The 22,601-nt window shown below is 39.7% G+C and overlaps 1 protein-coding gene across 1 annotated transcript in view; it reads left to right on the top strand.

Moving 5' to 3' along the window:
* The window catches only part of LOC114657590 (DBH-like monooxygenase protein 2 homolog), a 73,752-nt gene that overhangs the window by 41,286 nt on the left and 9,865 nt on the right, over nt 1-22,601 (top strand). Inside the window, exon 8 of the mRNA XM_051931752.1 lies at nt 12,419-12,585. Coding sequence (XP_051787712.1) covers nt 12,419-12,585 — 167 coding nt within the window. The remainder of the gene's footprint in view (nt 1-12,418; nt 12,586-22,601) is intronic.

Below are 22,601 nucleotides of genomic sequence, written 5' to 3' on the forward strand. Positions count from 1 at the left end.
GCTCCTAGATAGGCAACTGGGAGGAAATAGACTCCAGCTGATGGTGTACAGTCAGCAATATCTGTTCTTAGCCATAGAGACATTGTGGGACAGCTGCAACAAGGAAAAGGTTGGTTTGGGTTAGGGACAAGTCAACCCACATGACATAGGGCAACAACTATCCAGAGAAGAAAGCTGATGGTTACTGAAGTCCGGCAGCAAGAAAAGGAAAAGAAACATGTAAGGGCAGCCTCACAGTGCAAACAGGTCCAGTGGACTAGCTGGGAAAATATGGAGCATTGGAAGCTCACCTGGAGGGATCTGTAGGAAATGGAAGTCACATCAGCTTCATTGGCAAAGCCACCTACAATGTTCTTCCCACAACCATGAACCTACATTAATGGTTTGAAGAAGACCCATCATGCTAAACCCCAGCATCGTTAAAGCACATCCTCACCAGCTGCAAAACCAGTCTGTCCCAACGCCGCTATACCTGGAGGCACAAACAAGTTCTACAACAACTGGCAATTACCCTTCGTAAATGCAGAACAACCTCCAGTGAAACCACGTACAAGAAAGGTACTGACCCTCCTGGGGACTTCCTGGGACTGGAAGATGCAAGTTGATCTAAATCAGAAGCTCATTTTTCTACCAGAAATTATTGCATCTAGTCTTAGGCCGAACCTGATCTTATGGTCAACCTTGCAAAAGTTCTTGTTTATTGTGGTTAAATGTGTCATGGGAGGCAGCAGTTGATGAAGCATATGAATACAAAATTCTTATGTATAAGTATGCAGACATAGCAGCTGAGGCAGAACAATGTGCCTGGCCTAACCAGCCTCTCCCAGTAGAGGTAAGGTGTAGAGCAGACCTGGGCATTCCATGGACCGTGGGCTGAATGCAGCCCGTGGTCTGGTTCTGTTTGGCCCATTGAAGGTTCAGATGGAAATACTTGTCTGGGTGTGTCAGTCTTTATCACAGCTAGATGTGCAGATGCAGATCAGAATTGAGATGTATGGGAAATTGTGGGAGATTGTGTCAGAAAGGATGGGATATAAAAGAGGAAAACTGTGGGAGATTCCATCAGAGAAAGAGGTGATACAGAGATTATTCATGTTATACTGAATAAAGGAAGATGGCACCTGTGTTAATCTGCATCCCATCTGCATTTTGTGCAAAGACAAAACAGAAAGTGGTAAAAAAACAAAAAGTTGATGCAGAAAACAAATCATTCAACAAATTCTGGACTCCCAAGTATTTTTCACAAACGTTAGCGGTGAAGCAATCTGTTTAGCATGTAAAGATCGCATTGCTGCATTTAAATACTTCAATTTGAGCCATCACTTAAAATCAAGCACACTGAAAAATAAATAAATTTTTCTGAAGAGTAGAAGGTGAGGACTGCAGAGAAATTGTTAGCTAAACTGCAAAAGCAGCTAATTTCATTAGAGCTAGGGCATTAAATCACAGACAGTTTGTTATACTGTTGGAGGATCATAAAACGGATCACAATGATCTGGGCTACGACACAGTTGTCAGGTGACTAGGCTTGGGCAAAGTGCTCAAACAGGTCTGGGATCTGAAAATCAGAGATTCATGAGTTTTGTCAAATGACCAAAATGACCAAATGACCTTCAGGCAAGATGAAGAAGGGGTCTGAGTTGCCTCGAAAGCTTGGACATTGTAATCTTTTTAGTTAGTCAATAAAAGGTGTCATTTACTTGACTTCTCACTACATTCATAACGACTAACATGGTACAACACCCTAGTACTAAATTCTTTAGGTAGCTAAAGCAAAAAAAAAAAATCTTTCTTTTATTTTTTCAAGTGATACTGTCTTTAACAATGGCAAGGTAATTTCCTTATTTTAAGGGAAATGTGGATACCAATCAGTGAGTATCACCGTGTTTCATAACAATGGCACAATGATCTCACACTCAACATTGCCACTGGCACACGTCTCTAGCAACAGGCATTGCACCCACTAACAACATTGAGTCACCTATAAAAAATAACATGTGAAACAGCGGCAACCAAGAAAATGTGATAAACAAATGATAATACTGTTCACAATAATAACAATAATAATAATAATAATAATAATACATTTTATTTATATAGCGCCTTTCACATGCTCAAGGCACTTCACACAGTCTCATAAAGAAACAGAAGGTATATGTAACATAGTTACATATCAAACTTTTGTTTCCTAAATAGAACATTAGAAACAGATAGATACAGGACATACAAAGGCCTTAAATGGAATAAAAGACAATAAACTAGAGTAAAATAATACATTTAATACTAAACAAAAGCCTAACAAATAACATCATTTGTCATATAACACACACTCAAATTGTACTGAGCGTCCAAAATCAGGGTGCTATATAGCTATAGGCCCTATCACCCATAGAGTGCATGTTAGTGTTGCACACAATAAGATTGCCAGAATCACAGGTCAATAGTGGGCGAACAGGAGCATAGTGATGGAGAAGATCACTGATGTAGTGCGGTGCAAGGCCATTTAAACCATTGTAAGTTAATAATAGAGTTTTACTTTCAAATTCTGTAAGACACAGGGAGTCAGTAGAAGTGAAGCAAGATGGGTGTTATGTGCTTGTTGTTGCTGGCTCATGTTAAGACTCTTGCAGCAGAGTTTTGAATCAGCCGGAGTTGTGATATAAAATTAGAAGGAGCACCTGCCAGTAGAGAGTTGTGGGATGTGATAAAAGCATGGAAACGTTTCTCAGCATTAGAAAAGGAGAGGAATGAGCAGACATGGGATATGTTACAGAGCTGAACGTAGGAAGGTTTCTTAATGTGGTTTGTGAGGGCAGAATAAGAAAAAGAGGAATCAAAAATGACACTAAGGTTCCTTGCATTAGAAGAAGTTCTGATGAGATCTCCATCAAGAGTGACTGAGAAGGAGCTCATTTTCATAAGCTGCACTTTAGTGCCAATTTGTAGGAATTCAGTTTTGTTGCAATTTCATTTTAAAGAGTTCTGCTCCAAACAGATTTTAATTTCATTGAGGCAAGTTGTGAGCTGAGAAAGCCCTGATACAGTTTCATTTTTAAGATTGAAATAGAGTTGAGTGTCAACTGCATAAAATGATAACCCAGTCCATTGCTACGAATGATATGGGCAAAGGGAAGCATATAGATACAGAAGAGCACAGGGCCGAGGACAAAGCCCTGAAGAACTCCTTGTGTGACCGGCGCTGAGGTGGATATGCTGTTGCCAAGACTAACAAACTCTTGCCTGTCAGTCGGATAGGACTTAAACTGCTGGAGGGCAGTGCCAGAGATACCCAGCATGTTCTCCATTCTGGACAGTAGAATGTCATGTCTAACGATGTCAAATGCAGCAGTAAGATCTAACAAAATTAATTTGCTGGTTTGTCTCGAGTCCGCAGCCATAAGAAAATCATTAGTTACCCGAATCAGAGCAGTTTCACAGCTGTGCTGTGCCCCAAAACCAGACTGAAATTGGTTCCATCAATTTATTAGAGGTTAAGTAATTGGTGAGTTGGGAGGCTACAACACGCTCAAAAATGTTCGGCAGAAAAGGCACATGAGAAATTGGCCAAAAATTGTTAAGATTGTCAGCATCAAGACCAGATTTTTTTTTAACATTGAGGTTACAGAAGCAAATTTAAAAGTGGCTGGAACAAAGCCAGTGTCCAGGGATGTATTTATTATTGCCGTAACCATTGGGATTATGGCATGAAGGTATGATTTAAGAAGTGTAGTGGGGATAGGGTCCAGTACAAAGGTAGTGGGCCTCATCTTATAAAGCAGGTCATTAACAAATGAAGATGTGATTGGTGAAATTTTAGAAAAAGAGCTGGATGGAGTGGGAAGACAGGGAAACATATAAATGGATGATGGATTTATGTTAGTTGAATTATTTACATCTTTAATTTTGTTGCAGAAAAAGTGCAGGAATTTTTCACAGACTTCGATAGAGGAAATAATTCGGACAGATGCAGACTGAAATAGTTTATTAACTCCAGAGAAGAAAAACCCTTGGGTTTTCATGAGCACGTTCTATTATTCTGCCTTTAAGCCCTTTGATGGTCAGAGAAAGCCTGGATGTGCATGGTGAGGCCAGTCTTAAGTGACATTCTGTCAAGGCTTCGGCCAGCTATTTTCAGACACCGTAACTCTGAAATGTGCCATGGAGCTGAGTGCTAAAACAAAACCTCCTTATGCTTTAAATAAGCTGTTTTGTCTAGTGCTGAAAGAGGGGCTGTGTTATTGTGATTAACAAGGCTATCTAGTGTTGATGGAATAGGTGAAGACAGAAAAGATCCGACATAGAATTAGCAAGTTGATAGAAGGACAGATATTTTAAAGATTTGTGAAAGAAATTTGATGTTTACAGGTAAGAGGAGGGAGAGGTAATGAGACAGTGAAAAGCACTGTTTTATGATCAGAGAGTCCAAAATCATAGCTATAAGTGTTACAGACAGAGAAGCCAGTTGCGAAGATCAAGACCAATATATGACCACCAGAGTGAGTAGGAAAACCAACATGTTGCACCAAGTCAAAACAGTCCAGTAAGGGCAGGAATTCATTTCTCAGTTTGCATGTAGTAATGTTAATATGGATGTTGAAATTGCTAAGAAGAATGACTCTCTGTGAAAGGGAACTTAAGTGGGTTAATAATTCAACCAGATCAGATAAAGAAGATGCATTGTATTTTGGGGGGCAATAGAGAACAATGAGTAAGACAAGACTTGATTTCTTTATCAGCTTAAGAGCGCCAGACACTTGAAAGACAATGGGTAGTCAATTGAGATTCTTTTGATGTTTAGTTTAGTTTTAACAATTATTGAGACTCCTTATTCTTGTCTTGAGCTGTGAGGTTCTGCAAAGTAAATGGTGTTTCCTCCATGAGAGATGTAAAATCATTTGCTTTTTGACAGGTTTCTGTTAGGTAAAGCATGTTGAGTTTGGAGTCTGTAAATTACAACAAAAATAATACCATTATTTACATCTAAAATTTAAAGAAATAAGGACATTCTCAACTGAAATTCTGACAGGTAACAACACTAATAATGACAATAGGGGCAATCTTTTATCCATTTCCTATATCCAAAGGTGGCAGACAGGGATGCAGTATCTCCTCACTATTTTTGAATCTCACACTTGAACCACTGGCATCTGCTTCTACTCCTCAATTAATGCAATATCATAACACAGCACATTCAATAGATCCTTTCTTTATGCTGATTTGTGGCGTAGCTACAATGGGGCAAGGGGTGCAATGCACCCGGGCCCCGGGCCTCGGGAGGGCCCATCAGGCCTCTTTTTTTTTTTTTTTTTTTTTTTTTTTTGCGGCGCTCTCATCAGGTGATCAGGGCATCAGACCATCAGTCACAGTCAAATTAGTTAGACTGATCGTATTGCTTATTAATTTAAGTAACTTTGTAGTAAGGACTTTCACATGTCCGTATTTAGCGATTTTAGCCACCATCAGTCAGCATTTTTACATTTTCCCACAATTACATTATTTTCATTAGCGCCGTCCGACTCGGCCGGGCGGGGCGGCACATTGTGTACAGACGGCGGCGGCTAAAAACAAAGCGACAAGTTCGCTTCATTCTCCGAAAGGCTATAGCTTAGTTATGAAGCAGGCAAGCAGCTTCCCACGATCGTCGACGGACGGCTTCCCGCTTCCGTCTATTTCTCAGTCAGTTCTGTTAGGTAAGTGAATCGATCAACATCAAAATGGCCGTATGTCGAACAGCGCAATCATGTATGCCGTGTGCCAACTGCCAAATTAGTGAATCTTAGGCTCTTAGGCCTAGCCACTTGGCGGCTTAGCCTATTGTTTCTTCTTAGATTTCACTTCCGCAGGTTGAGTGCACGCGTAACCGTAACGTATTTTGTAGCGTCAGATTCAGGTTTTCTGCACAGAAAGTACAATTCTGTTAATAGCCTACTTAACGGATTCTTACATTTCGTAGATTTTTCTGGGTCCTTGGAAAATGCCAAAACACGAGAGTGGTGCAGTGAAAAGAAGGAAAAAGAAAGAGGAGGAGTACAGACGAGTACAGTGTATATACACTATTAGGCAATAATGCCAAGTCGCCAACACACGTCTGTTTTTACGCTTTATAAAACAAAACTATATTTTTCTCCGAACATCGTTTTTAATGGTTTCCTTCTCAATCTATCTTGTCTTCAAGCATTTCAGCAGCGAGAGCCCCCCCCTCCGGAGCGCGAGTGCACGAAGCGCGCAGGTTTGGGGGCCCATTCAATGATGATTGCACCCGGGCCCCTGTGAACCTTGCTACGCCGTTGATGCTGATATTATCATTTTTCAAAGAAATGCACAGAGTTATATCTCCCATTCATCCTAGACCTATGTATGTCTTTTGGAAAACGATCTGGCTAAAGGATAAATTGGTCAAAGTCAACTATTTTGCTTCTAAACTCTCTGAAGCAAATTTCATTAATCAGTCCCACTTTTTAGTTGTTTTAAATTCACTGTCAGATCTAAAAACTAGCGTGGCAAATTGCTCGCGTACTGAAGTGACTTTAGCTGCAGGTGTAAGTCCCATTTTACTTATGGTGCCAAGCAGTTGTGTTGCGTTACAGAAGTCTATTAGCTGACCATAGCGCTGAGAAGAAGCTGTCTGTTGCTACGGTCCTTCCTTTGTCCAGTCTGATAGCTGTAACGGGACATCGTATCTTTGATTGCCGCTACAACAAACAGTTCTGAGCAGGCATCAGTCACAGCGCTGCTCTTGTGAAAAGAATGGAGATAAATGCCATCAACTCAAAGAGGGACAGGCAAGTTTGTTGTACCATGTGAACTTCACTGAGAGAATAAAACTAAATAATAAAAAAACAAGCGCTAACTTTTACAAGTAGCCAAAATTTACACCGGGTGTTACAGACTCAAATCAAATGTATGTTTTTATTATATTGTAGAAATAATAATAATAATAGCAGCTCACTACTCAAAATACGGAGCACCTGGTCTCGAACCCAGGACCTTTGGGTTATAAGGCAGCAGTTCTTACCTCTACACTATTCAAGAATATCTGCACACTCCCTGTTGATTGACATTTGAGCTTGAGTTTTTAACTCATTGACAGCCACATATAACTCGAATGCTTTTTTTTTCCTTTGGTTATACTCTTGAATAAAACCTCACATGTTTATTTGATATTTGGACTAAAGTCTTCACACATTATACATCTTTTTATCATTATTAATTTAACATGGAAAAAGTTTCTGTTTTAGGTATGTGTGGGTGGCACGGTGGCGCAGTGGGTAGCGCTGCTGCCTCGCAGTTGGGAGACCTGGGGACCTGGGTTCGCTTCCCGGGTCCTCCCTGCGCGGAGTTTGCATGTTCTCCCCGTGTCTGCGTGGGTTTCCTCCGGGTGCTCCGGTTTCCTCCCACAGTCCAAAGACATGCAGGTTAGGTGGATTGGCGATTCTAAATTGGCCCTAGTGTGTGCTTGGTGTGTGGGTGTGTTTGTGTGTGTCCTGCGTTGGGTTGGCACCCTGCCCAGGATTGTTTCCTGCCTTGTGCCCTGTGTTGGCTGGGATTGGCTCCAGCAGACCCCCGTGACCCTGTGTTCAGATTCAGCGGGTTGGAGAATGGATGGATGGATGGTATGTGTTCTGCATTTCTCAATCTCCTTTCATCCTACACTTACCCAGATCTTTACCCAGACACGGAACACACATGAAATGCATGTATTCCAAATAGCAATATATTGTATTATTTACCCTAAACAACTCCAGGCACCCCACACGCAGATAAGGAGCTTTGGCTTGAGCTGGGAGACCTTTTTGCCCATGAGCTGAGCTCCGTCAAGGTGGGGGATGGGACAGCAGGCTGCTTGCGCTGATCGACGCATTTACTAAACAAAAGACGCTGATGGTAGAGGTGTGAAGGGATTTAAGGTGGACCAGGATTATAAGTTTTTTCGTAGGCTTCTGGAATTTGGGTGTTAAATATTTTCACACATATCAATACAAATGCAACATATTGTTAAACATAAAGTTTCATAGCTTTAGTTTTCTTAATAATGGAAATTATGACACCATAAATAACATTGCATAAAGTATTGACAGTTGACAATATATGAGAGAAAAAAACTCCATTTTACACAGTTTTAGAAAAAAATTAAAATCTCAAGTCATCTAAAGTGAAAATCCAATCGAGTAAGGCCATTTGATTGCCCAGTTCTTCTGTGGGTATTCTTTAGTTTAGTGAGGTGAACTCATGTGTACATAATTATGGTGCAATCATTTAAATGTTCAAAGCTGTATCTTTATTTTAAACTTAAAGTAGTTTAGAAATTAAACACTGTACAACCCGCAGAATAAAGCAAAGCAAGCAATGATTCTATTTGAAACAAAGTTAATAAAGTACGTTTTCAGCATTGTTTTATTGTGAAAAAATTACTTAGTTTCTTAGCTAGTAAAGCTAGTTTTTTATAGTGTAGTCATAGGCTGAATAAAGTATTCTACAGCAGATTCTGTAAGCAGATTCAAAAGCTAAAATTCAAGTAGTGGACTATGATACATGACAAATAACTATGTGGTCTAAAATTTAACTATAGTTTCAAGTTTAAATCGTAAGAGTTTTCTCATATTAACCTGGGATCTTTTAAATGTATAGTTATGTATATTGCAAAGCATGTTGATGTACGTTTGACCATTTCCTAACATAATAAGTATGATGTCACTCAGCTATTAAATATTAATAACTGGTAAAGAACAGTTGGCTTTTGCAAATTGTCAGGAGAGAGGTTGGGAGAATGCGTTGACATCACGTTGCTACACCCACTACGCGACAACTCATCTGGATTGGGACTTGAGTGCAGCAGGTGGCACCTCAGCACCACACTGGTAGTGCTGGGTGGTATGACCAAAATTCTATATCACGATATTTTTCAAAATTATACCGGTTTCATGGTATTCAGCGGTATTTTTTTCCCATGCATAAGTGGATGTTAACCACATTTTGCACTGCAATTACTGCAGTAAACTGGCTAAGAATAACCTATTCAACTATCATGAGCATTGTACATTGTACAAAAAAACATTTTAATGTGCATACAAGTATTAATACACGTTTGCATGGTCTGATAAATGATGATTTTCAAGGGGGTGGCACTAATGAAGAGAAGGAATCACATTGCATAATAATAAATAATAATAATACATTTTATTTATATAGCACCTTTCCCATGTTCAAGGCACTTACAGAATATAATAAAGAACGGCAGAATATACAGTATATAGCATTGTACAAACCAGATAAATAAATAAAGAAGATTAAGACAGTAAATTCTGAAAAAAAACCAGACAACATAATTGATGGTCTAGCACACACATACAGGTTACATTGGCATCTTGACAGAGAAGTAAACTGAGAGAAAGGTAATAAAGTCAAGTAGAGCTAAAGGCCTTCCTGAACAGATGAGTTTTGAGTTGTTTTTTAAAAGAATTCATGGAGTCAGCTGACCTGATTAATTTTGGTAGGTCATTCCAGAGTCTGGGCGCTATACAGCTGATAGTTGCAGTCAAAATATAGAACCTTTTTATTGAACAAATTTTGCAAACAACTTAAACTAAAATTTTGACAACATATATTCAACCATCCAAAAAAGAATTTAGATTTAGTAAAATATCCAGAGGTGCTTGTCAAAAGTTGTATTGCACTGAACATGTCTTAGAAAAGGAATAAATAGTAAATATTTTTTGTAAACCAACTACACTTTCTGTTAATGTTAACAATCTCTGTCCACTGACACGTTAATGTGACTTTTTAAAAAACTTTACCATCATTAAACTGCATAATATTTAAACTAACAAATAATAACAATAAAATAAATAATAGTGCAACTTCCAGTAATAATACTATTACTTCAAGACTTCAAGCCCAGGTGCATTACACAGTATTCACCAAATAAAAATAAAATAAAATAAAACATGTGCAACTTGGTGATGACATCTTTACCAACTGAATCATCATTAAGGCAAATTGCATTAATATGGACCTTGCTTCAAGCTCAGCTATATACATAAATAATAAAACTGCAACTTGCATTTATAATGCTATTTGCGGTATAGCCCTGTGGAAGCGTATTAGGGCCATGGTAAAGAAAAAAAAAATATGGACACTGTGAAGAAAAAAAAACTATATTTTGAGAATAAAGTTGACATTTCCACTTTATTTTCATAGTTTATTTTGTCATTAAAGTAGAATGTTGTAAAGTAAAGTTCATCCTAAAGTCAATGTTTACTAGATTTTCTTAAACCCCATCATAAGTTAATGTAGCACATTAAATGCTTTGTGTTAAATGTTCCACGACCCAGTTGTTAATTGCTATGCACTTCTTAAACTGACTTCCTCTGCACTAAGAGGAGGCGCAGGCAGCGATCGCTGCACAGAATACATTCACTTCATGATATTCCTGCTCTCTGAAAATTTAGAATGCTAAGATAAATACTAGATATCATTTTCATGATGAAATGCATTAAAGCAGGTATTAAACATGCACGGTAGTGTGGCGGTAGTGCTGCTCACTCAAAGTAAGAGGTACCCAGGTGTACGTTCAGTGTAGAGAACTTTATGGCAGGTGTGACAAGGCTCCAAAAAACTGGATGTATGACTGGGTATCGCACAGGTTTAACTTAAATATTGTGTAAATGTTGGGTTCGTGAGCTTGTGGTCGGAGACACAAACACAGAATTCAATGGATGTTCTTCAGAACGGGCTTTCTTTATTGTATGCGTTCTGTCTCTGTCTGACGTACCAAACCCCCAGTTCCTATCCTTCCTTTTTCTTTCTCCACATAACCAATCACCACACGATAAACATCTTTGTGAAATTAAACCTAGTTATAAACTTAGACCGTGGAATGTTCAGAACTTTAAAAAAATCTTCATTATACATGTTTAATTATGCAATCCATTCAGGGTTGTGTCCCATCCCAGCAAGCATTGTGTGTGAAGCAGGAGCAAATCCTGAATGGGGTGCTAGCACATCGCAGGGTGAATACAAGCAATACATACACTACAGTCAATATAGCATAACAAAACCCCACATCCTACATGACTTTGAAAGTAAACTGAGGAGCGCCAAGTAAAGTCACCAGAAAAACATGCAAATTCAAGGCAGGGAACAACAGGGACCTCCTTGCTGTGAAGCTTTAATGCATTTCATCATGAAAATTATACCAAGTATTTATCTTAGCATTCTAAATGTTCAGGGAGCAGGAATATCATGAAATTAATGTATTCTGTGTGGTGATCGCTGCCTGCACCTCCTCTTAGTGCAAGAGGAAGTCAGTTTAAGAAGCATGTAGCGATTAAAATGGCTCGAGGAACACTTAACACAAAGCATTTAATGTGCTACATAACTTATGATGGGGTTTGAGAAATCTAGTAAATTAAATATTAATTTTAAGATAAAGTTTAGTTTACGATGTTCTACTTTAATGACAAATTACGAGAATAAAGTCAACATGTCGACTTTATCTTGACATAAAAGGCGAGAATAAAGTAGAAATGTCGAGAATAAAGTCAATATGTCGACTTTATTCTCGTCATAAGTGTCAAGATTAAAGTGGAAATGTCGAGAATAAAGTCAATATGTTGTCACACTATTACACAGTACCCAGGTACACTACACAGTATTGAAAAAAAATAAAACAAGTACAAGTTGGCTTGCAGTATTATCCAGTAGTATAGAAACAGCATTCACACATTTGAACATAATGGTTCACATTCAACCTTTTAAAACCAAAATATCTCCAGACAATAGACATGGCTCCTTTTTTTGGCAAAAGTTCTTCTGTGTCATCATGTTCAACATTATCGCCTGCTACAGCTTCAGTTTCAGAATGTTTTCTGTCCATCTTCACCGTTCAATACCTCCGCTAACGCATGTACTCAGTTGCATGCATGTTTAGCGGTCAAGCAGTTTTTAAGGTCCCCCTTTAAACAGTTTCCCGCGGTATAAGAAAAATCCATATCATAACAAAAATAAAAAATGGTTTTTGGTATGAATGATGGTTGGAGTGCCAATCCTGCCAGCAACCCCCAAGTTTTTCCTGTAAGTTGGATGACCTACTTGCTGGGCTGAATGCAGATTAACGTCATACTCAGGATGAAGCAATTTCAGGTTAAGGGCCTTGCTCAAGGGCCCAATGGATTAGAGTCACGTAAGGTGTTTACAGGATTCAAGCTGATATTGGTGGCATAGATCCCTAGCCTCAGAGCCACCACTCTGTATCAAAGTATGAGGACTTGAAATTAAATAACTGTGTAAGGTCAACTTTATTTTTGTTTATCACATTGTAGCACTTAAACAATACAATTTCTCTGACTGTATTAGAATGCATAAAATATTCTGTACCATAATTGTGACTTTATAAGTATTTATTTATCTCTATTGGCAGGTCGTGTAGACAGCTCTGGCCTTCGATTCTATTACACTCCTCAAGTACGTCAGTATGATGCAGGAATTCTACAAACTGGAGTGCATGTTGACCAAAAATATGTAATTCCTCCTGGAGCAAATATATTTAAAAGCTATGGTTTGTGTAAAACCAACACATTTCCTTCTGTGAGTACTCTTATTGTTTGATAACTTGCTGTGCTGCTTTATCATGACTTATACACCACATATTTCTAAAAGGCAATGGATAAGTAAAATTAGAGTTTTAAACAGATATATTCTAGAAATTCAGCAGTTATGCCATATGTGAAATTTAGTTGCAGTTATTGCAAAGGAAACATTTGTAATTAATAAATAACAACATTTCAAAATTTAAAATGAGGTGTAAACTGTCCATATGAGACATGCGGATAGTTTGGATTTCAGCAGGGGAATCTTTTTTAACTGCTGTAGGCAACAAGGTGTTATTCAAACTAAAACTAAGAGTTACAAGACTCTTGCATTGATTTGCTCACTGACAGAACTGGTTCTTCACTGAATGCCAATTTTCTGATAGAAAGTCTTTTTATTCAGTTGCACCAGAAGGGTGAAGATTTGAGATATACAGGAGATGATGTCGCTAATGATCGCATCCCGGTTCCTCCCTGTGTGGAGTTTGCATGTTCTCCCCGTGTCTGCGTGGGTTTCCTCCGGGTGCTCCGGTTTCCTCCCACAGTCCAAAGACATGCAGGTTAGGTCGATTGGCGATTCGAAATTAGCCCTAGTGTGTGCTTGGTGTGTGGGTGTGTGTGTCCTGCGGTGGGTTGGCGCCCTGCCCAGGATTGGTTCCCTGCCTTGCACCCTGTGTTGGCTGGGATTGGCTCCAGCAGACCCCCGTGACCCTGTGTTCGGATTCAACGGGTTGGAAAATGGATGGATGGATGGATGTCACTAATGATGTCACTTTCTTTAAGCAGAACATTATCTATTCTAAGGACAGTAGTGAAAAGCAAGTCCATGTCAGTCCAACACATTTTTCCTTTCCAATGTGCCCTCTCAAACAAGTCCCCATAAGACTCCGGGCCTACATGTTTGAGAGGGGTTTAATCTTTTTTTACCATTGCTTATTAGCATACAGAACAAATTTTTCTTGAGAAGCTTACTGTTGTATTAAACTGTTTTAACACTAGAATCCTTGAATCCTACAAAAATATTTGTAATGCCGGACCACCTTAAACTCTCTTGCACCTCGTCATCAGTGTCTTTGTTTTGCAAATGTGTCCATCAGCACAAGCAGCAGGCAGCCTGCTCACTCATCCTCCACCGAAGCAGCTGAAGTCAAGTCAGACACAAAATTCTCAGAGCTGAAGATTGAAGATGTCTGGAATTGTATAGGGTAAATAATATAATATTATTTGGAATGCTTACATTTCATGTGTGTTTTGTGTCTACAGCATTCTGGGTAAATGTAAGATGACATAAAATGTGAGGCAAGAAATGGTGAACACATAACTAAAATAGAAACGTTTTTCATATTACAGTAATCCCTCGCTATATCGCGCTTCGCCTTTCGTGGCTTCACTCCATCGCGGATTTTATATGTAAGCATATTTAAATATATATCGCGGATTTTTCACTGCTTCGCGGGTTTCTGAGGACAATGGGTCTTTTAATTTCTGGTACATGCTTCCTCAGTTGGTTTGCCCAGTTGATTTCATACAAGGGACGCTATTGGCAGATGGCTGAGAAGCTACCCAACTTACTTTTCTTTCTCTCTCTCTCTCTCTCTCTTGCGCTGACTATCTGTGATCCTGACGTAGGGGGTGTGAGCAGGGGGGCTGTTCGCACACCTAGATGATACGGACGCTTGTCTAAAAATGCTGAAAGATTATCTTCACGTTGCTACCTTCTGTGTGCAGCTTTTAAGTATGCTGCACGGTGCTTCGCATACTTAAGCTCAAAGGGCACGTATTGATTTTTTTATCTCTCTCTCTCTCTGCTCCTGACGAGGGGGTGTGAGCTGCCGCCTTCAACAGCTTTGTGCCGCGGTGCTTCGCATACTTACAAGCCAAACAGCCCTATTGATTTGTTTCTTCCTTTGAAGAGGAAGATATGTTTGCATTCTTTTAATTGTGAGACTGAACTGTCATCTGTCTGGTCATGGAGCACAGTTTAAACTTTTGAAAAAGAGACAAATGTTTGTTTGCAGTGTTTGAATAACGTTCCTGTCTCTCTACAACCTCCTGTGTTTCTGCGCAAATCTGTGACCCAAGCATGACAATATAAAAATAACCATATAAACATATGGTTTCTACTTCGCGGATTTTCTTATTTCGCGGGTGGCTCTGGAACGCAACCCCCGCGATGGAGGAGGGATTACTGTATAGTAATAATGACAAGATGCTAATGTAAAGTGTATAATGTGTGAATACTGACGTCCAAATATCAAATAAACACTTTCATAATAGGTATATAAAAATAAGTGGGCTTTTATTCAAGAATATAACCAAAGAAAAGGAAATTATTAAATTTACATGTTGCTGTCAATGTGTAAAAACTGAAACTGAAATATACTGTAAATCGACAAAAAGTAGACATGTCCACTTGGGTGGTGCAGAGGTAAGAACTGCTGTCTCGTAATCAAGAGGTTGTGGGTTAGATTCTGAGTCCTCCCTGCATTTACTGTATTCAGTAGTGAGCTGCTATTATTATCACCATTACAAAATAAAAACATACATTTGATTTGAGTCTGTAACACCTGGTAAAATTTTTGCTACTTGTAAAAGGTAGCTTTTTTTTATTCCGTTTTATTCTCTCAGTCATTTTTACATGGTACAACAAACTTGCCTCCCCCTCTTTGACTTGATTGCATTTATCTCTGTTCTTTTCACAAGAGCAGTGATGACCACAGTTGGTTCTGTGGTTGATACATCGTCAGAACTGTTTGTTGTACTGGCAATCAAAGATATAGCTCCATAACTGCTGACAGACTTTTATGCGGCATTTGCGCTTTGACAACAAAAACACCCGGGCAGAATGGGTGAAAAATGACAGATTTGCTGTGATCTCAGACATCTAGTAACATTTTGTTGAGAACTGTGTTTTGAGTTAAAACACCAGGCAACATATTACTGTTGATGACCAACTGTTTTCAACCAATGTCCATTGTCCTTTCTTACAATACATCTCAACCAAGCCTGACAAATTTTGCATAAAGTTTTGGATTGAGGCAGATTTGGAGACAAAGTTAATGTGCAATTCCACTCCTTATTTTGGAAAAGATCCCAGTTGTCTCATGGAAGAAAGACTTTCCAAAGGCTGTGGTTATAAAGCTTATGTGTAGCTGTTACTGGACAAAGGCAGAACCGTAACAACAGCCAACTTCCTCACGTCAATTTTGCTGGCTAATAGACTTCTGCCCCACAACACAACTCTGCTTGGCACCATAAATAAAGTGGGACTTCCACCTGCAGCTAAAGTCACTTGTATGTGAGCAATTCTCCACGCTAGAGTTTAGATCTGGCAGTACCATGCTGATGGTGCATGCCCCCAAAAAGAAGTCTGGCTGCATTCTCAGTACCATGCACCATAACGTGAAGATTGGCCAAGATCGAAAAAAAAATGTTTAAATGACAACTCATGCTCAAATGACATCCATCCATCCATCCATTTTCCAACCCGCTGAATCCGAACACAGGGTCACGGGGGTCTGCTGGAGCCAATCCCAGCCAACACAGGGCACAAGGCAGGAACCAATCCTGGGCAGGGTGCCAACCCACCGCAGGACACACACAAACACACCCACACACCAAGCACACACTAGGGCCAATTTAGAATCGCCAATCCACCTAACCTGCATGTCTTTGGACTGTGAGAGGAAACCGGAACGCCCGGAGGAAACCCACACAGACACGGGGAGAACATGCAAACTCCACGCAGGGAGGACCCGGGAAGCAAACCCGGGTCCCCAGGTCTCCCAACTGCGAGGCAGCAGCGCTACCCACTGCGCCACCGTGCCGCCCTCAAATGACATAGCATTTTCAAATAATTACATATTTATGTATGAATGTGTACAGTATGTGTAGAGAGATGTAGGTACAGCTTTGATGTCATTCGAGTAATTACTGGAATATAAACTAAACACTTCCACAAAGGTATAATGAAGCGAGTGCGCTTTTATTCAAGAATAAAACTGAATAAAAAAAATTCATTTGAGAACAAGATACTAAAAAGACATGATTCACCAGCATTTGTGTGTCTGCTTATATCCCTTCAGCGATATCTTTTACAAGTAACAAAAACTTATACCGGGTGTTACAGACTCAAATCAAGTTTATGTTTTTATTATATTTTATTATTTATAGTAAATTAATAATAGTAACACTACTGAAAACGATAAAATCAGGGAGGACCCAGGATCAATCCTGCAACCATTTGATTGCGAGACAGGAGTTCTTACTTCTGCACCAACCAAGTTGGTTATGTTTAGTTTGTGTCGACTGATATTTGGGCTTCAGTTATTGACAGCAACATGTAAGTTGAATAATTTATTTTTCTTTGGTTATATTCTTCACTAAAAGCCCATCATTTAGTTATTCCTTTTGTGAAAGTATTGATTTGATATTTGGACTTCACTCTTCACATATTATACACTTCAAGTCAGCATTTTATCATTATTACTATAATATGAAAAAAGTTTCTGTTTTACATACGTGTTCAAAATTTCATGTCTTGCATTTCCTTTCATTATAAACTTACATAGAACTTTGTAGACACAGAACACACATGACATGTATGTATTTCAAATAACGATATATTACTTACTCTATACAATTACAGACACCTTCAGACTTCAGCTCTGAGAATTTTGTGCTTGACTTGTCTTCAGCTGACTCGGTAGGGAATGAGTGAGCAGGCTGCCAGTGCTGATTGACACGTTTGCAAAACAAAGACACTGATGATGACGTGCATGAGAATATAAAGTGGCCCAGCTTTACGAATATTTTGTAGGCTTCATGGATTCTAATGTTAATTAATTTAACATCTCTTTCTCAGGCATAATATAGTCTGCCTAAATATAATATTTTTAATTTTTAACTGACCTTGTAATGTTCTAAACCAGTGCTCCGCAAACGGTGTGCCACAGCACACTGGTGTGCCTTGAGCCGATACAGGTGTGACACGGTCAAATAAGACAATTTTCTAACTAAATAATATTTCAACGGTCCTCCTTAGAAACACAATAACGAGAATACGTGCAATGAAATATTCGCGTAAATAGCCTTTTAAAGGTTTCATAATTTTATGTGTCATTTCTCTGAAATAATAAATCCCATCGCCTGGCGCCTGTCGCCTACGATGTAGGCCCTACGTAGTCGCCAGACAACTCCGTAGTATGCTTTGATAGGCAGAGCGCTCCGTGCCCTCACCTAGATTCAATTCAAGCCGACGTATTAGTCATGCTACGTCGCATTCACTCGTCTTGCGACAGTAGTTATCATTCATTACTATTGGTTGTGTTGCTGAATTGTGTATGGTTAACGTTCTTCGTGTGATTCATATTTAGCTTTATACCCCTTTAAATATGGATACATTTTTACGTGGAAAAGATTCGTCTTCACGTACAGATTATGAAGAACCCAGCACAAGTGTTGCAAAAAAAAAAAAACAAAGAAGATTGTGAAAAGGAAGTACAACGAAGACTACATTCGATATGGATTCTCGTGGTGTGGTGACAAAACGGCTCCAAAGCCACAATGCATCATTTGCGGTGATCAGCTATCAAACGAGGCAATGGCACCCAGTAAACTAAATCGCCATCTAAATTCAAACCATCCCAGTTACGCCAAAAAAGACAAACAACTCTTGTGTTAATTAAAAATGATAAGCGGTCATGCTTAAAAGAGCTTGACCAAGAACTTCGGGTTGCGCTGTCAAATATTGAGCCGAATATAAAACTTTTGTGTTCATTGAAACAAGCGCAGGTATCACATTAATCAGTCATTATGTTATAATAATTATTAAGATTTCATAAAAGTTAATATAGTATAGTTTTTATGTATGTATACTTATAATAAATGTATACTTATAATAAAAAATGAAAATTTATTGTAAAATTTGTGTATTAAATGAATATCTATATATCAGTGGCGTAGCTGGAGATCATGTTGCCCGGGGCGGTGAAAAATTTGACGCCCTAAAGCTGAAAAATAAATTGGAGTTCATGTTGTCCGGGGCGGTGAAAAATTTGACGCCCCAAAGCTGAAAGAAATTTTTTTTTTTGCGCCTCCTCAAGGAACAAAAAAAAAAAGGAAAGTACCGTAGTTTGGACGCCCCTAAATAGCTGCCGCTCGGAACGGACCCAAGCTACGCCACTGCTATATATTTTAGCTTTTGACGTGCCGCGGAATTCTAGGAAGAACTTTGGTGTGTCGTAGGTGAGAAAAGGTTGCGGAGCACTGTTCTAAACTAGTACATACCCCATATGCTTATGTTTGAAATTTGTCATTTCTAACCTTCTGTGATAGGCTCTTATATGGCTAGAACTACCAGTAAAGAATCAAATATCAAAAATATCAAATTCATAATCCACAAACTCAAAATAGCATAAAAAGACACTCCAGACGCCTGAATTACCAATACCCATTTTTTTTAAAGATTTGTGAAAAGGAGCAACTTTTACCCCTTGCATCCCATTAGTGGGTGAATCCCTGGCATTAGTTGATATGTAATGCACATCTTCAAGACTCTTGTAGCTACAGTAGTTTTAAGATGGTCTTTCCTTCCAGATGGTGAAATTTTTTTTTACTGAGTCTAAAGGCTGATTCACAGTAGCTTATTTCATTCTCAGAAAAGACTCTCTAATATACAGATAAACAGACAGATAGAACTTTATTTGTCCCCAAAGGGAAATTTGGCTCTTCTACTGAAGGTCTTTAAAAAATAAATACATAAATTGGTAGTTAAATAAGTAAACAAATAAATATGCACATATACCTTGGTCTGAACAAACACCATGCAAGAAAATGTAAAAGAAACAAAACTTCTGACTTGGCTGTGTGGTCGCTGTAAGTCGGGAACGACAAAGGACCCCAATATATAAAATAAAAAGCAATTTCATTATTCTTGGTGAGTTAGAGAGAAACTGCGAGACTGCCCCCCCATGCCTCCGAAGATACTGTATATATAGCTGTCTGCAGCATGATTAATACAAAATACAGTCATTGGTATTTTGTGAGTTAAATACTTATAATCATCTGCGGTGGGCTAGCCCTGCCTGGGGTCTGCCTTCTGCCTTGCACCCTGTGTTGGCTGGGATTGGCTCCAGCAGACCCCCGTGACCCTGTAGTTAGGATATAGCAGGTTGGATAATGGATGGATAGATGGATACTTATAATCATTACAGTTAATAATGTTTTTTCTGCTTTCTCAGCTGTCACAGTCAAAGTGAAGTACAGTGGAACCTCGGTTTGTGAGTAACTTGGTTTATGAGCGTTTTGCAAGACGAGCTAAAATTTTTAATAAATTTGGACTTGATAAACGAGCGAGGTCTTGCAATACGAGTAGTATATACACGCTTTGCCTGCTGAGTGTCATGTAATCACAACTGAGCAGATGGTTCTTCTCTTTCTCTCGCTGCGGGATTGTGTGGGCAATCGTCTCCTATTCTCCGTCTGAATCGGCGTGCTTCACTCATATAGTCAACATCCGTACGAGCGTATACTGTTTACTACAGCTTTGTGACTCTGTGTGTGTGTGTGTGTGTGTGTGTGTGTGTGTGTGTGTGTGCGCGTGTGCTGTCCCTGTCTTGCACCAGCTTTATTCAGCTTGAAACAGCAACAGTGTGGTTATTTATTGTAGCGGGATCTGCCACTCTCCTATACACAGACACAGCAGTCAGGCAGGGTCGTGGCCAAGTAGTACTTTGCTCTGCGCATTTATAATGTTCCTTGTTCCTTGTATCACCCATCGACAGCAGGCGCTTATAGCATGTTAGCGATCTTTTCGGATTTGCTTTTACAGTGAACTGCTACAGCGCTGGGAGACTGCGATTGCTTTGGGACGCTCTTCCCCGTGTCGTCCCATTGGGTGGAATCCCAAAAGAGTTTAGAAACTCACTCACTCACACCAACCATGATTCTTTTCAAAGGTAAAGTGCAGGTTAATTTGTTTTATGTATTTTTACTTTATATTTTGTATTAATCATTTTTATATGAATAGCTTTGGGTTGTGGAACGAATCATCTGAGTTTCCATTATTTCTTAGGGGGAAATTCACTTTGATATACGAGTGCTTTGGACTGCGAGCACGTTTCCGGAACGAATTATGCTCGCAAACCGAGGTTCCACTGTACTATACAGATATATTGTTATTGGTTGAAAGGAGCCCCAGTAGTGATCCTTGACAAACTTCTGCTGAAAAATTTGTTAGGTAAAAGTACTCAGTGTTAGTGTGACGGAGTGAAGATGTTCAGCATTGTTCATAATAGCACTCGGTTTTGTTTTAATTCTGTCCTTCACGACGACCTCCACAGCAGCACACCACACCATAGAAAATCACACTGGCCATCACTATGTTATAGAAAATGTGAAGGATGTTACTTCCCACATTAAAGAAATGTAGTTTCCTAAAATATAGTCTGCTCTGCCCTTTCTTATATAGTTTGTTTGTGTTCTGTGACCAATCCAACTTGTAATTAATGTGGATCCCCAAGTACTTGTAGGAGTGAATAGTGACTGCACATAGAGGCTCTTTGGTGTAATGAAAGTTAATTCCTTGGTTTTGATGAAGTTAAGATGCAGACACCTCTCACAAACTGTATCCTGCCCACCAGACAGTCCATTACCCAGACACCATATGCTCATCCACCTGCATATCTCTGAGTTTTCAGGTTAAAAGAGATGATTAGATAGTATTGAAGGTGCTGGAGAAATCAAAAAACATAATCCTCACAGTACTGCCAGCTTTGTCCAGGTGAGAATAAGCCTTGTGGAGCAGATAGATAATTGCATCCTCCACTTCAATCTTTGTCCTATAGGGAAACTGCAGTGGGTCCAGGTGGTCTTCCACAAGAGTTCTCATATAGTCCAGGAACAGTCACTCAAAGGTCTTCATGATACAAGACATAAGTGGCACTGTCATTAGTCATTAGGTGAAGAGGTGCCTGCCTTCTTTGGAACAGGAACAATGCATGTTGTCCATAGCTATGGCACTTTCTGAAGCCTTATTGTCGGACTGAACAGGTGACAGAGGACACCACAAAGTTGGTCAGCACAGGCCTTAAGAACTCGAGGACTGACTTCATCTGGCCCCATAGCTTTTCCTGTGTGTAGCTCCCTCGGTTGTCTCCTTACTTGGTCTTCAGTTACGGACAGTCCACACTGATGGTCAGAGGTGTACTTGTCACTGGCTGTTCCGTGAATTCAAAGCCATACTGCTAACTGCTGTGTATATAGCACCAGGTGCTAATGCTAACTCGGCTCTGGGGCTTTTGCATGACACCATAAGCTGTAAACAGAGCAAGTATCCTGAGGCTGTTAACATAATTTCTGGAGACTTTAATCATGCAGATCTGAAAGCAGTTCTCCCCAAATTCCATCAACACATAAAGTGTGCAGCCAGGGGAGTAAAAACACTGGACAAGCTGTACACAAACATCAGACAGGCCTATAGGGCTAAACCCCTAGCACACCTTGGCCAGTCTGATCGCATGTCCTTGCTTCTGATCCCTGCATATACCCACCTCAGGAAACAAGCTATCACTATGACCAGGACTGTTACCATATGGCCCGAGGAGGCCTCCCAACAGTTGCAGGACTGCTTCCAGAGAACCGATTGGGAGGTTTTTGATCACCAAGGCTTGGAGAACCACACTACGGCAGTCCTGTTTTATATCAGGTTCTGCACAGACAATGTCACCAGGGACAGACGCATAAGGATTTATCCTAACAGGAAGCCCAGAGGATGTCCAGAGTCTGCTGAAAACCAGGAATACTGCTTTCTGGTGTGGGGATGGGGCTCTTTACAGTGTAGCCAGAGTGAACCTGAAGAGAAGCATCCGAGAGGCCAAGGCAGCGTACAGAAGGAGAAGTTTACATGACCATCATCATTAAGTCCTTCCATGAGAACCCTAAATACAAAAAAGGACTTCATTTATGTTAGGTTGAATGCCCAGAGGGAGCTGGGCGGTCTCATTGTCTGGAACC

Source organism: Erpetoichthys calabaricus, chromosome 9, assembly GCF_900747795.2.
Source record: "Erpetoichthys calabaricus chromosome 9, fErpCal1.3, whole genome shotgun sequence".
Classification (NCBI taxonomy): Eukaryota; Metazoa; Chordata; class Cladistia; order Polypteriformes; family Polypteridae; genus Erpetoichthys; species Erpetoichthys calabaricus.